Source organism: Glycine soja, chromosome 7 (genome assembly GCF_004193775.1).
Source record: "Glycine soja cultivar W05 chromosome 7, ASM419377v2, whole genome shotgun sequence".
Taxonomy (NCBI): domain Eukaryota; kingdom Viridiplantae; phylum Streptophyta; class Magnoliopsida; order Fabales; family Fabaceae; genus Glycine; species Glycine soja.
The window spans coordinates 7,282,464-7,296,980 of record NC_041008.1 but is presented as its reverse complement, the minus strand read 5'-3'; the positions used below and the strand labels follow the sequence as shown (position 1 = coordinate 7,296,980).

Genomic DNA, 14,517 nt, shown 5'->3' with positions numbered 1-14,517 from the left:
AAAAAATATAAAAAAAATTTAAACAAACACAACAAGTTTAAACAAACTTATCCTAATTTACTTGCATTCAGTGTATCCAAATTAAATTCCTTTTCTAGATCACAAATTCTACGCATATGAACCTAGTTAGTAATAAGAATGATATTTTGCACAGTACCAACGTACTGGTGGCATTTTCACAACCTAATCAAACCCATCCAAGTTGCCGGGAGTGCAACTTGCAAGTACATGAGGCACACATTATAAACATTAAAAATTAGAAAGCACGAAGATGCGTACAAACTTCAAATGGAGCATGGGAATATACCTACATTCATACGCACACACTTCCAAAACCTTACACACATATATATAGAGAGAGAGCATACATAGATGAGTATCATATAAGCCACCAGAGTGTTTTTCTCAATCCAATCATACACACCATATTACCTAAAAAAAATACTCAACAACTAAACCCAAACCAAAACAAGCTAGTTTAGCTAATCAAAAACACTAAAATCTCTTTCTCTTTTTTTTGGCCTTTTTTATTATTCTAGCTAGGAGTTAGTCATGGCTGGAGCTGAAGCTACAAAATATGCTTCTTCTGCTACAAGTCCAACAACCACTGCGGCAAACAACATGGCCACCAAATCGAACAAACCAACCATCAGAAGGTTCATTGGGGTGAGGCAAAGACCCTCAGGAAGGTGGGTGGCTGAGATCAAAGACTCTTCTCAGCACGTGAGATTATGGCTTGGAACCTATGATACTCCAGAAGAGGCCGCAAGGGCTTATGATGAAGCAGCACGAGCTCTGAGAGGTGAAAATGCTAGAACCAACTTTGCACCAGTGAGCCAAGTCATACTGGGTCAACAACAATCAGGCTCTAATAATAACCTTTCAACTGGGTCTGATATTGGGAAGCATGGTTTGAGCTTTGCTTCCTTGAAGGCCAAGTTGAGCAAGAATCTTCAGAACATTATGGCTAGGGCAAGTGATCACAATAACAACAACAAGTCCTCAAAGAGTAGGGTGAGTGACCACTTCACCTTTGCCAGCATCTTCCACCGTAGGAGCTACCAAATCCCTGAAGGGGACACGATGAAGAACATTGACAAAGTGGTGCAGCCTAGTATTATTGTGCCTCCTATGGAAGCTGGTGGTGTTGGTGACTATAATTCTTCTGTTGCTAATTGGGAAAGTGCTTCTAGTGTCTCTGATTGCAGCTCTGAATGGGTAGGATTCGGGAATTCGAAACTCGGGTTGGAGTCGGACGGGTATGAGATAGGGGAGGCTAGTGTTGGTGATCAAGGGTTCTTGGAGCAGTTAATGGGGTGGATTGAAACCCCTGATATTAGTGATCATCAAGGTGAGGGTTCAAGGAGTAAGAGGTTCAAGGTGTCTTCTTCTGTGCTTGTGCCACCTACTTTCACTGGCTCTTCTTATGATTGTGGATCCCCTTTTAGTGGTTATGCCTCTCCTTATAATAACGGTTATGCTTCTCCATATAACAACGGTTGTGCCTCCCCTTGTAATGGTTATGCTTCTCCGTATTACAATAATAAGAAGTGAATGAAACTGGAAGCACATGTACTGATATATAATCATGGAGCCAGGTTTTGAATATCTTCAAAAAGTGGGAAGCATAAGAGAATAACTACTTGTTTCGGTGAAGGAAAGTTAATGTTCACTGCATGTATATAGAAAAGATACAGAAAAGAGAACTTGGTTCTGGGAAAAAGGTTAATTTTGTCATGGACATGAAATTAATGATGCAAGTTTGGCTAGCTGCAAAATTAACTCTCTTTTGATCAAGTTGGATTTTATTATATCTGTACTGTTTGTGATATGTAACATACATATGAACATCAGGCTAGGATAGTTTGAGTTTGAAAGCACAAAGGGGCATGTGATGTACATGGATGTGCCTATATATGTGTATGTAATATATATACATCCTTGTATGAAAATATATTGGCAATTACTTTTCAGTCAAAAGAAACCACACATGGCACATCCATTCCTTGGCAAATACTGCACTATTTTCCATTCACTTTTGTCTCCTTACACGTGGGGCCGGGGGTAAATTTGAATCTATTGAAAATTAGAGGAAATAATATGGCTGTTTACGGAAGTTCCAATGTGGAGACTTGATCGAGACCAAGCCCTCGAGTTAGTTTTTAATTGGGCAGGGGAATTAAAGTACTTTTAGCTATGAATAGGCATGCACCTATATGTAGTTGGCGCAATGTCATAACTAAGAGGTTCGTGTTTTTATCTGGGTTAGCAGATAGCAATCAATAGCAAGCATGTGGAATGTTAATTATTATCAAATTTTTGGTCTGGATGGAGTGCCTTTTCAAACATGCAGCCAGCTAATGGAAAGAAGCTAAGGAAACCTCTACAGTAATTTCTAAGGCAGTTCTAGGTAAAACTAATGTAGAAAGGAGAATATTATTAGAATATAAAATATTCTTTGTAATATTCCTTGTCTATTATATTTTTAGTAATAGCTTTATGTGAATTAAATAGCATTGATTCTGTAGAATCAAGAATTAAATAGCATTGATTCTGTAGAATCAAATTGATTCAAAACTATTGTATATATACACACTTGAGACTATGAAATAATCAAGCCAAAATATTCTCTATTATTGTTATTCAATATGGTATCAGTAAGTTTGATACTGATCTCTCATTCCAAACCTAAACTCTAGCGCCGCCCTCATTCTCGTTACTGAATCCCAAAAACTCTTGAATCAAATTCAACTTTCCTCATCCATGGCTGGCTCGAATCCTCCCTCTCCACCATCTTCTGTTACACATCCTGCACTCACAGTCCCCAACATTACCAATTTTATCAAAATTAAGTTAGATATAGAAAAGAGTCAGTACAACACTTGGTCAGAATTGTTCAAAATCCATGCAAGAGCCTACCAAGTTATTGATCACATTATTCCCTCCTCTGCTGATGATACACGTGATATATCTCTCCAACAAACAGACCCCAAGCTTTGGTCACGCCTTGATGCTGTTGTTCTCCAATGGATCTACGGAACTATTTCCGATGATTTGCTGAACACAATCATTGAACGTGACACGACGGCAGAAATGGCGTGGAACCGCTTGTTTGAAATCTTCTTTGATAATAAGCATTCCAGAGCACTCTATCTCGAACAAGAATTTTCGCGAGTGCAGATGGAACAATTCCCTAATGCTTCATCATACTGTCAACATTTGAAAACACTATCTGATCAATTGTCAAATGTTGGTGCGCCAGTATCAAATGAAAGATTGGTGTTGCAACTTATTTCTGGACTAACAGATGCCTATGCCGCCGTCGGATCACAGATTCGACATGGAGAAACTCTCCCGCCCTTCTACAAAGCCCGTTCAATGATTGTTTTAGAGGAAACAGCAAAGGCGAAAAAGGCTGCAACCGTTACAGACAATTCTGCGTTTCTCGCTTCTCAAGATGTCAGCACTGTTACTAATTCTTCTCAACAGAATTATAACAATACACCAAACAGCACCAATTATGGAGGTCGTGGCAGCGACAATACAGCCTCTAACCGCGGTCGTGGTGGCCGTGGTAATCGTGGTAGGGGTCGCAACGGAGGTCGCAATAATCGGTCACAATATTACCAATATCCGCAACAACAACAGTGGGCTGTTCCACCTTGGGCTGCACCGTGGCAACCATGGGCCACGCCACCATGTCCGTACCCAACTACGCCAAATTGGCAACATCAGTCCACTCCTCGCCAGCAAGGAATTCTTGGACCAAAGCCTCCACAAGCTCATATGGCAGCCACATCAGCAAATAATGCTCAACCATCATATGCATCAATCGACATTCAAGCTGCGATGCATACTCTTTCTATGGCTCCTCCTGATGATCAGTGGTACATGGATACCGGGGCCACCTCTCACATGACTGCAAATGGAGGTAATCTCACTTCTTATTCCAATATGAGCAATAATATTATCGTTGGTAGTGGTCATAATATTCCAGTTATTGGTCGAGGCAATGCATTAATCCCAAATTCTCACCACCCCTTAACCCTACATAATGTCTTACATGCACCTCAGTTAATTAAAAATCTTGTTTCTGTAAGAAAATTTACCATTGACAATGATATTTCTGTTGAATTTGATCCATTTGGTTTTTCTGTGAAGGATTTTCAGACAGGGATTATTTTAATGAGATGTGATAGCTCAGGCGATCTATTTGCCCTACAAACCCCTACTAAAATTCTCTACCAAAAAGATCCGTCATATTCTCACCTTAAAGTTTTTGGTTGTCTCTGTTACCCTCTTATTCCCTCTGTAACTAGAAATAAATTACAGCCTCGCTCAACTCCATGCGTCTTTTTAGGTTATCCTTCAAATCACCGAGGTTATAAATGTTATGAGTTGTCGAGTCGTAAAATTATTCTTTGTAGGCATGTTATTTTTGATGAAAATACGTTTCCGTTTTCTGCCTTGAATGCTCCTCCAACCTCTAGTTATGATTTTTTGGATACAAGCGACACACCATTTCTTAACACCGATCCAACCTCTTCACCCCTCATGACACCAACGCCTAACCAACATTCCCCTCATCCAAATACTACCCCATTACCAACACCTATCTCATTACCCAATCGCACTACTACGACCCCCACCTCCCAACATATGCCATCATCAACCTCTGTCCCTTCCTCCACACAAACTACCGAACCAATCAGCTCATCATCACCATCACCCCCTTCCCCTCAAATGACCACTAGAGCACAACATGGCATTTTTAAGCCTCGCAAACTTTTCAATCTCCACGCATCAGCTTCACACTCAATTTCTCCCTTGCCTACCAATCCCATTAATGCATTACAAGATCCTAATTGGAAAATGGCCATGACCGACGAATATAATGCTCTTATTGAAAATAAGACGTGGGACTTAGTGCCCCGTCCAACTGATGCTAATGTTATCCGAAGTTTGTGGATTTTCAGGCATAAAAAGAAAGCTGATGGTTCATTTGAAAGGTACAAGGCTCGGCTAGTAGGTAATGGTTCGAATCAACAGACTGGTGTCGATTGCGGAGAAACCTTTAGTCCCGTAGTTAAACCAGCAACTATTCGAACGGTTCTCAGTATTGCTCTTTCCAAATCATGGGGTCTTCATCAGTTGGATGTCAAAAATGCTTTCCTACATGGTAATCTCAATGAAACCGTGTACATGTACCAACCTGCTGGCTTCCGCGATCCGCAATACCCTGATTATGTATGCTTGTTGAAGAAGTCTCTCTATGGTCTTAAACAAGCACCTCGTGCTTGGTACCAACGCTTCACTGAATTTGTTGCTACCTTGGGCTTTTCTCATAGTATATGTGATAACTCATTATTCACCTACCACAATGGCAATGACACGGCCTACATCCTTCTTTATGTAGATGATATCATTCTCACTGCATCCTCTGACACTCTACGCCAATCTATCATGTCTAAACTGAGTTCCGAATTTGCTATGAAAGATTTGGGTCCTCTTAGTTATTTTCTAGGTATCTCAGTTACCAGGCATTCCAGTGGTATGTTTCTCTCTCAACATAAATATGCTGAAGAAATCATTGAGAGAGCTTCCATGTCCTCCTGCAAACCGGTTTCAACTCCAGTGGATACAAAAGCAAAACTCAGTGGAACCTCTGGCAACCCATATCATGATCCATCTGAATATAGAAGTCTTGCTGGTGCTTTGCAATACCTTACTTTCACAAGACCTGATATTTCTTATGCCGTTCAGCAAGTATGTCTTTTCATGCATGATCCAAGAACACAACACATGACTGCCTTGAAGCGAATCATTCGATACATCAAAGGCACCATCACTCACGGTTTACATCTCTCTCCCTCCTCAGTTGACAAACTCACCACATATACTGATGCTGACTGGGGGGGATGTCCGGACACCCGCAGGTCCACGTCCGGTTATTGTGTTTATCTTGGAGATAATTTAGTTTCATGGTCTGCCAAACGTCAACCAACTCTTTCTCGTTCTAGTGCAGAGGCAGAGTATCGTGGTGTTGCTAACGTTGTCTCTGAATCCTGTTGGCTTCGAAATTTACTCTTAGAACTTCAGTGTCCTATTGCGAAAGCCACACTAGTATATTGTGACAATGTTAGTGCTGTCTACTTATCAGGAAATCCCATTCAACACCAACGCACTAAACACATTGAAATGGATATTCATTTTGTGCGTGAAAAGGTTGCTCGTGGCCAGATACGCGTTCTACATGTTCCTTCACGCTACCAAATAGCTGACATTTTCACAAAGGGCCTTCCGCTGCAGCTATTCAGCAACTTCAGAGATAGTCTCAACATTCGTCCTCCTCCCGTTTCGACTACGGGGGTGTATTAGAATATAAAATATTCTTTGTAATATTCCTTGTCTATTATATTTTTAGTAATAGCTTTATGTGAATTAAATAGCATTGATTCTGTAGAATCAAGAATTAAATAGCATTGATTCTGTAGAATCAAATTGATTCAAAACTATTGTATATATACACACTTGAGACTATGAAATAATCAAGCCAAAATATTCTCTATTATTGTTATTCAATAAATATTGTAAAACCAATGCAGGTAAAACTAATGTAGAAAGTAGAATATTTTAAAATCAATGTAAAAAGTAATATATTATAAGATACCCATGTTAGAATGTTTTGGCATTCTAAGATAGTCTTTCGGAACCATTATTGTTGACTCACCTACTTTTTACAACACATGTTATAATGACGTCACATAATTGATGTAGTATGTCAAAAAATAATCGATGTAGAAAGTACTTTCTCCAGTATTGAGTATACTACAGATTGGTAAGTAGTTGTCATATTTTTCTCAAAATTTGTGGGATATAGAGAGGATATATAGTTTATATTAAAAACTAAAAATTACCTTCGTGAAAATCTAGCCTTTTATTGTTCTAGTTCCAAAAATTCAAATGATGATTTTCTTTTTGGAAAAAAAGTATGCCCGTTGACATATTTTTTCACCGAGTGTGAAAAATGTAGTTTCATGCCGGGTGATGTTGGCTTTCATTCTCAACACCAGATTACTTGCTAGTTTAGCTCTCATTGGTTTATGGTTTGAAACTGTTGTTGCCACTTTAATCCTAATCTCAGCTATGGTAATGGACATGGTTTGAAAATGGTAGTGTAATTTTTCTTCCGGTTTAAAATAAATGTTGTATTGAAAAGAAAAGAAATTTAAAATTTTAATTATTCTTTTACTAATATCCATATATAATAATTATGATTTTAATTTTTCAATGTAATATTAATATTAATATTAATGTTAATTTTATAAAATTATTATTATCTTTTATTTATTTATTAGTTTTTTATTTATATAAAATAATCCAAGACGATATTTATTTTGGGTCATGACTGCACTTTAAAAAAAATCATACTCAAATATTTGTGTGAATAATAACTTTAATATTCATGTTTTTCTAATTTTCTTCTATTAGGTACTTAAATACTCATATTTATTTCTTATCCATGAAAAATTGATAAATAAATAATACTACAATTAAAAAAACGAATTATATTTGTTTCTATTTATAAGATTCAATTATCTCATTTTTTATATTAAGAGAAATAGTTAACTTAGATAGTAATAATAAATTTTCCCTTTGAGTATTTTTTTCAAAATATTATTGTCATTAATGTTCATTCCCTTCTTTTAAATATTTGTTAATACAACCTCTTTCTTTATAATTTTATTTAATTAAGGACCAGTATTTTAGTCTAAAAATAATTAATATAAAAAAGGTTATGAATTGGATATTATATAAAAAAACTTTTTTCTGATTTTTATAAATAAAAACAGACGTAATAATTAAATTAAACTTCAGACAAAAATCTTTTACAGAACTTAATATAATCATAAACATCATAATGGAAATGATATTTTTTTTGCTTTGCATAAAGAAATGTGATATATTATCTTTTAATATATATTTTTTCCATATAAATTAAAAATAGGTATATAGTTTATAACAAAATCACATACTTTACTCAATCCTCTAAGTTAAAAATGTGATCTTTCTTTTAGCATGTAAGGATTAGAAAACTTGATATATTTTTTCTTTTTTGGTGAATTAAATAACATGATCTTTCTCTTCTTTTTTTGTGATCTTTTCTTCTTTTGATATTAAGGTATTCATACCCGCAGTTGTATCCATTAATGTTTTGTGAATAATTAGTTGTACCAGACTCCATAAGTACTCTGTATATAGTGTCAATGTAAATTTTTTTACAATGTGAACTAATGAAAAAAATCATCATAGGTATTTAATGTAAACAACATGCATAATAATTTATGATTATAATTAGATAATAGTATAAAAATGTCTTGTATGAGAGGAGAGGAAAGAATGGAAGAGAAAAGAAACAGTAAAACCATGTTGTTTTTGTCATGTGGTTCTAGTTTTGTGATCTATCCAAATGAAAAGAAAGAGAAAAAAATGTAATAATACATTAAATGTCTAAAATATTCTTATCCTTGTATATTTGTTTCCTCATAATTAAAGAGTATTTGTAGTATTTAATAGATATTTATGACATTTTACATGCATATTTAACTTTTTTATCACACTTCATTTTTTTTTTTTCATTTTCTTTCCTTAATCAAGCATACCATATTTACATGCTATTTAATCATAAAAATATTTAATAGTATAACTTAAAATTATCTTTACTAAATAAATAAATAAGAAAATAAGTCATGGAAATCAGTTTTACACAATTAAACTCTAAATAAATTATGCTGTGTTTGGATTGGCTTCACATATTCACATTTACCCACCTCTCCCCATGTCCAACTGAAGCTATAATATGTAAAGTTGAGTTGGATGTGCATTTTCGGCATGCGGGCGTAGTTCCAAACATGCAACTTTTTTTTACTAAAATGGTGAAAACAAAAAATGATTTATCCAAAATGCGTAGTATGAAAACAATTTATATGACAGATTATTTTTTGATGCGTATTTGTTTTGTAGCGGGAGAAATCACCTTGAATAATACAACCAATTGATACATGTATGATTTATTTTTGAATTTCTACGTCAATTACACTGATGTAGAAAATAATAACTAATGTAAAAAATATTTTCTAGTTATACATATATCGATATAAAAAATAAAAATATCTTACACGGCACTATTTAGGATGGTTTTTCCTACTAAATAATAAATGAGTGTTAAAAAATAACCCTAATTAAACTATATAGTTTATTCAAAAAGTTTAAAGTTTCGGTATAATTCTGTTTAAAAAAATTACTCGTAATTGATAGCATAATTTAAAAACATGGTCCGATCGATTCAATCAACACCCAATGGCATAACGGGGCCGATTTGGTTATTGGACTGGTCATGCATTTGATCCTAGATGATCTAGTCAGACCTGATCGGTTTGGGGTAAACTAGACGATCTAGACCAGTTTTAAATCCCGTTTCGTGTAAAAAAAATGCTCCAAAAAAAATCTCAAACTTGTGTAATTGTGTTATTGAATTATTATTTATGAACTTGTGTTATCAACTTTAATACTTCAATTGCTATATAAATGAATTTTTCTTAATCAAATAATATTAATTATATATAATAGATACACTACCTAATATATACAGAGTCAAATTGGACTAATTATTGGTCCATCGGTTGGACCACTGACCCACTACCTCAACTGGATCAATAATCAGACCAAATTTCACAACTTTGGTTGATAGTATATATAGAAGTGTGGCCGCCACCAAATACAAATATACATATTAACATATTTTCCGTTCTAAACTTTTTTTCTTTTGCATCTTGGGCTTTTCTTTGTGCATCCAATGCTTTTTTCCAAAATTATCCCTAACAAACTTAGGAATTGGTAATGTGTAAACTTATGGATTTGTAATTCACATGTTTATTGATTGACAATCCGTATGTATATATATGTGAATTTTACGTTATTAGCATGACATTTTAATCAATTGATTTAATAAATCAATTATGTTATAAAATAATTAATATCACTATATATAATACTAAAATTTCTAATGTATATTTAATGCATATGTAAATTTACATAATAAATTTTGTGACAATTAATTTTGGTGCATTAAATATATTAAAAATAATTAATTTTATAAACTTATATGTGTATTAAATATATATTAAAAAATTTAGTATTATATATAGTGATATTAATTATTTTATAATATAATTAATTTATTAGTTGAATTGATAAAAATTTTATAAAAAAAATAATATTAAAATTGTGCAGGGTGCACAAACCAATTTACTTGCATCTTTTAAACACAGGTATTTTTTTGTCTGCCGTCAATGGAGAGCAGGCCCGTTGGTCTAATATGTTATACCCAAACACAAGTAGGAGTAGTTGGGTTCAGGAATAGACGGGCACGCAAACGCTCAGTGGTGCTTCTTTTATCACTTCATCGTCGTAGCCACGTGGCTATATGATTTGATGTGATAATTACCTTCATCCCCTCCCACTCTTTCTCTCTCTTCACTTTCCACCGTTGGCTTTCTCTCGCGTTTTCCAATTCCCCCCCAAATCTCACGCCTAGGGTTTCTATCGCAAACCCTCCCTCCCTCCAACCAGGTACCAATCCTTCCACGGAACCTCAGATCCACCTTCCCTTATTCTCCCTCCACGCACGATCCATCGAATCCCATTTTTTCTTCTTTGATTTCACCGTTTCGGATTCGCTACGATCTTTTTTCAGATTTGAACTGGTGACACGAGGATTTTCAGTCCTCTGCTCTACCTACTGATCTATCCCGACCATTCTTGACGCATAAGACTCATTTTTATCTTCCTTGCTTTGCATCGTAGGTCGCGTGCAAAGGGATTTCGAAGCTTCGGAAGAAAAAAATGAAACCTGTTTTCTGTGGAAACCTGGATTTCGACGCGCGTCAATCTGACGTGGAGAGGCTCTTCAGAAGATACGGCAAAGTTGATAGAGTTGACATGAAATCCGGTATATCATTCTTCATCATCGTCTATTTTTTTTTTGAAGTTTTTAGGGTTAAACTATTCATTCGGTACTTGTTATCATTTTAAGTTTTGTAGGGTGTTTGTATACCACGAATAAATTCTACCCCCACAAAATCACGATGCTACCATGGAAAAGTAGAAACATCTTTTTGTTTCGTTAGCTTCACCATAAAAAGTTAATTAATTTTTTTCTCACCATTCTTTCAATACACTATTAGTCCCTTTACGAGAAAACAATTCGCTTTAGTCGTTAGACAAGTTTTATTTTATACTGCAGATTTTTTTTTTTTCTGGTGCTAATGTTGGGAACCAAAGCTCAACTTTTATGCATATGTACTAATTAAAATAGGGGAAAAACTTAAAATAGAGACAATCACAAGGACCAAATGAATAGTTGAACCAATTTTTAGTTACAATTTCTTCTTGAGGCTTGGTTTTTGTAGCTGGTCAATTACTTTTCTTACTGGGTATTCTTGCACTGTGGATTCTGGTTTTGAATGGCGCGTTTGGTATATTGGGTGGAAAAGTTGAATTTTGGCTGTGATAATTGGAAGCTTTGTTTTGTTGTGCTGGATTTGCTACGTGGTAGTGGGATCGATTGTATGGAGAAGGAAGATTGGATGTTTCAAAGATGTGTTCTGTTGCCATGAAGACGTGGAAGTTGAGACGGAAGTGTCCTATTGGGTTGAGTCACAAATATTTGAGAAAGGAAAATGTTATGTACAACCATTGAAAGCAATCTTCATTCAAAGAATTCCTGGACCCTTTTTTATGTCAGTTTAGATACATCCACCCAAATAAACAGACAGAAGAAAGCTTATAGCTTAATAGTTTTACATAGTATTGGTTATGAAACTATTAAACATTTAAAACAGTCACTTATTTGCTTTGCACATTTGGCAAATGAGAGTACAAATAGTAAAATCCTTGTGTTTCTGTTGGCCCAAAATTTACCAAGTTTTTAGTTTTTTAAAACTTTCTGTTTTCATCTTGTGTGTGAATTGGAGCATGCTCATCAACCTGGAGTCCACCATTGATTCTTCCATGATTTACCCTCCAAAACTGTCAACTTTGACTTCCGTCCTCAAATAATTCTTAGAAGGGTCGAGATGATGTTCTTTGACTAGTTTCTTTTGAATGGATGTACATTTTCTTTTCCTTTTTAAGAAAGAAAGCTGTCATTAAGATATGAACCCCCATACTCAACAATTTCTTTGTGGCAGGATTGGATTACTTGGAAAGTTGGAATGTCCATGCTCTTCTTGGATGGATGTGCTTCTCTGCATTTCTTTTCTAGAATGTGCCTCAGCTTCTCCTTCTTGTATTTTTCCAGAAGAAATAATCTGATCTGCCCTAGTCCTGCCATTCTGCATTCCCTCAGCATTCATTGCTTTTTCATTCCTCATGACTTTTGCTCAGTGTTCAATTTCCAACATGTTTCAACATAGAAACCATGATGATTTCGCAACTGTGGCAGGTGTTGTGGTACTTCTTGACAGTTTTAATTTGTGTTTAATGTTGAATTTTTATCTCATCTGCAAAGTTGATGTGGCCTTCCTCTCCAAATCATCTTCATGAAAAGGGTCTTCAATTGTTTAACTGAAATATTTATGTGCTGTTTTGTGCTTAACATTTTCGTTTCATAGGGTTTGCTTTTGTCTACATGGAAGATGAACGTGATGCTGAGTATGCAATCAGAAGGCTTGATAGAACAGAATTTGGTAGAAAGGGTCGCCGGATTCGTGTTGAGTGGACTAAGGTAGGTTGTGGTAGTAAATTGCATTTTTGATTACTAAAATGTGATGATTATTACACTACATCATGTACATACTTCAAAGCATGAGTTCGAGGAGCAAAGAATGGCATGGGATTCTTGTTCAGAATTATTTTGGAAACTTAATTTTGTTTGATTTGGTTTATTTCAATGGTAGTGTCATTTCTCATGAAACATGTTTTTGTATTCAAATGAAATGGTGCTTTTGGCTGCTGCTTATTTTGGTTGCTTAAATTGTAATTCTGGTTTATTGGTCAGACTTTAATTTTTAACATTCATTTTGTAATTATATTGTGATTTGTAGCAAGAACGTGACAGTAGAAGATCAGGTGGTGATTCCAGAAAATCTTCATCTAATTCAAGACCATCCAAAACTTTGTTTGTTATAAATTTTGATCCTGTTCATGCCAGGACAAGGGATCTGGAGAGACATTTTGATTCCTATGGGAAAATATTAAATATAAGGATCAGAAGGAATTTTGCTTTTATTCAGTTTGAATCCCAAGAGGACGCTACTAGAGCTTTGGAGGCCACCAACCTGAGGTTTGTAATTGCCTTCTCAATTGTTGACTAGTTATTTCTGGCCCCCCTCCATTCCCTGAACTTTTATCCCTTTGAAATACTCTGGATTTCAGTACCTTGGGTAAAGAAGGTATGGGAAAAAGGGGATAATTGCTTATTAGTTTAAATGTCATTGTTTAATGTTTGATTTGATATGATGTGCAGCAAGTTTATGGACCGTGTTATCACTGTGGAGTATGCCATTAGAGATGATGATGACAGAGACAGAAGGAATGGATACAGTCCTGATAGAAGAGGCCATGACTCTCCTGATGGGAGATATGGTCGTGGTAGATCCCCTAGTCCTTATCGTAGAGGTCGGGGTAGCCCAGATTATGGTCATGGATCAAATCCATCTTCCAGACCAGATCCAAGAGGAAGCCCCAAGTATGAACGAGCTGAAAGCCCAATAAATAATGGGAGATATGATAGGTTTGATCTAATTTACTTGTTTCATTTTTTTAAAATAATTTTTGTTTTCATTATATTTTGACTTTTTATTGTTCATGCAGCCGATCTCCCCCACCCCGAGAAAGGTCGCGATCTTGAGGAAAAGCTGAATAGAACTGTGTGAAGTTGTTGTTAGACCATTTTAATTTCATTTTAGACCGTACTTTGACAGCAAAAACTCGAACTTGTTATTGTATTTACTGTTATGCTATGTTTGGTCAGAACCTTAATGTGCAAATGACCATTATATTAGATGTTATTATGTTGCTCATCAAGTTTTATGGTTTTTCTTCTGCTAAAGGTTTTTTTTTTTAACCATACTTGAAGCCTAAGGTAAGCCTGATCCTCATTGCTTATGGGGTTCATATTTTTTATGATAAAAGACGTAAATCTTGTCTAGTGACTTTCACAGGCTTAATCTCGTAGAGGCGTTTCTTGCATGTTCTGTTTTAATTATCTATATTTGCCTTTAGGTTTTCACTCCATATCTTGCATTTTGTCATGTTATAGTGGCCTGGCCATTTGGGTCCTGTCTCTTATTCTTTGATTTGATGTCGATTGTTTTATGCATCTTGTTATTTTATTCAATATGAAATTTACTTATTTATTTTTCTCTTGAGCCATACACAGAATGACAGATTATTTTGCGAAGTGGTACATGTGTTTTTAGAAAAAATATCCTATCAATACATAAAATATATTGA

General features: G+C 35.2%; 2 protein-coding genes across 4 annotated transcripts; both read left to right on the top strand.

Annotated features, from left to right (window-relative positions):
* The first annotated feature begins 376 nt into the window (after positions 1 to 376).
* Positions 377 to 1,980, top strand: LOC114419160 (ethylene-responsive transcription factor ABR1-like). The gene has a single exon (XM_028384806.1). It carries the CDS (start codon positions 553 to 555, stop codon positions 1,552 to 1,554), a length of 1,002 nt encoding a protein of 333 aa, XP_028240607.1. The 5' UTR covers positions 377 to 552; the 3' UTR covers positions 1,555 to 1,980.
* Positions 1,981 to 10,470: 8,490 nt separating this feature from the next.
* LOC114418498 (serine/arginine-rich splicing factor RS41-like) lies at positions 10,471 to 14,113 on the top strand. 3 transcript variants are annotated; one of them, XM_028383871.1, is made up of 6 exons: positions 10,471 to 10,632; positions 10,867 to 11,011; positions 12,675 to 12,787; positions 13,107 to 13,345; positions 13,529 to 13,795; positions 13,876 to 14,113. In XM_028383871.1, the coding sequence occupies exons 2-6, from the start codon at positions 10,906 to 10,908 to the stop codon at positions 13,910 to 13,912; spliced, it is 762 nt and encodes a 253-aa protein (XP_028239672.1). In that variant the 5' UTR covers positions 10,471 to 10,632; positions 10,867 to 10,905; the 3' UTR covers positions 13,913 to 14,113. The 3 variants fall into 3 exon arrangements, with proteins under 3 accessions (XP_028239672.1, XP_028239673.1, XP_028239674.1); XM_028383872.1 differs by lacking the exon at positions 10,471 to 10,632 and adding an exon at positions 12,252 to 12,505; XM_028383873.1 differs by lacking the exons at positions 10,471 to 10,632; positions 10,867 to 11,011 and adding an exon at positions 12,252 to 12,513.
* The last annotated feature ends 404 nt before the right edge of the window (positions 14,114 to 14,517 follow it).

Bases quoted from the DNA above. Each gene is read 5' to 3' on its own strand.
- LOC114418498 (XM_028383871.1), top strand. From the start codon at position 10,906: ATGAAACCTGTTTTCTGTGGAAACCTGGATTTCGACGCGCGTCAATCT. The intron at 11,012-12,674 runs GTATATCATTCT...TTCGTTTCATAG, and splicing joins TAGAGTTGACATGAAATCCG to GGTTTGCTTTTGTCTACATG. The intron at 12,788-13,106 runs GTAGGTTGTGGT...TGTGATTTGTAG, and splicing joins TTCGTGTTGAGTGGACTAAG to CAAGAACGTGACAGTAGAAG.
- LOC114419160 (XM_028384806.1), top strand. From the start codon at position 553: ATGGCTGGAGCTGAAGCTACAAAATATGCTTCTTCTGCTACAAGTCCA.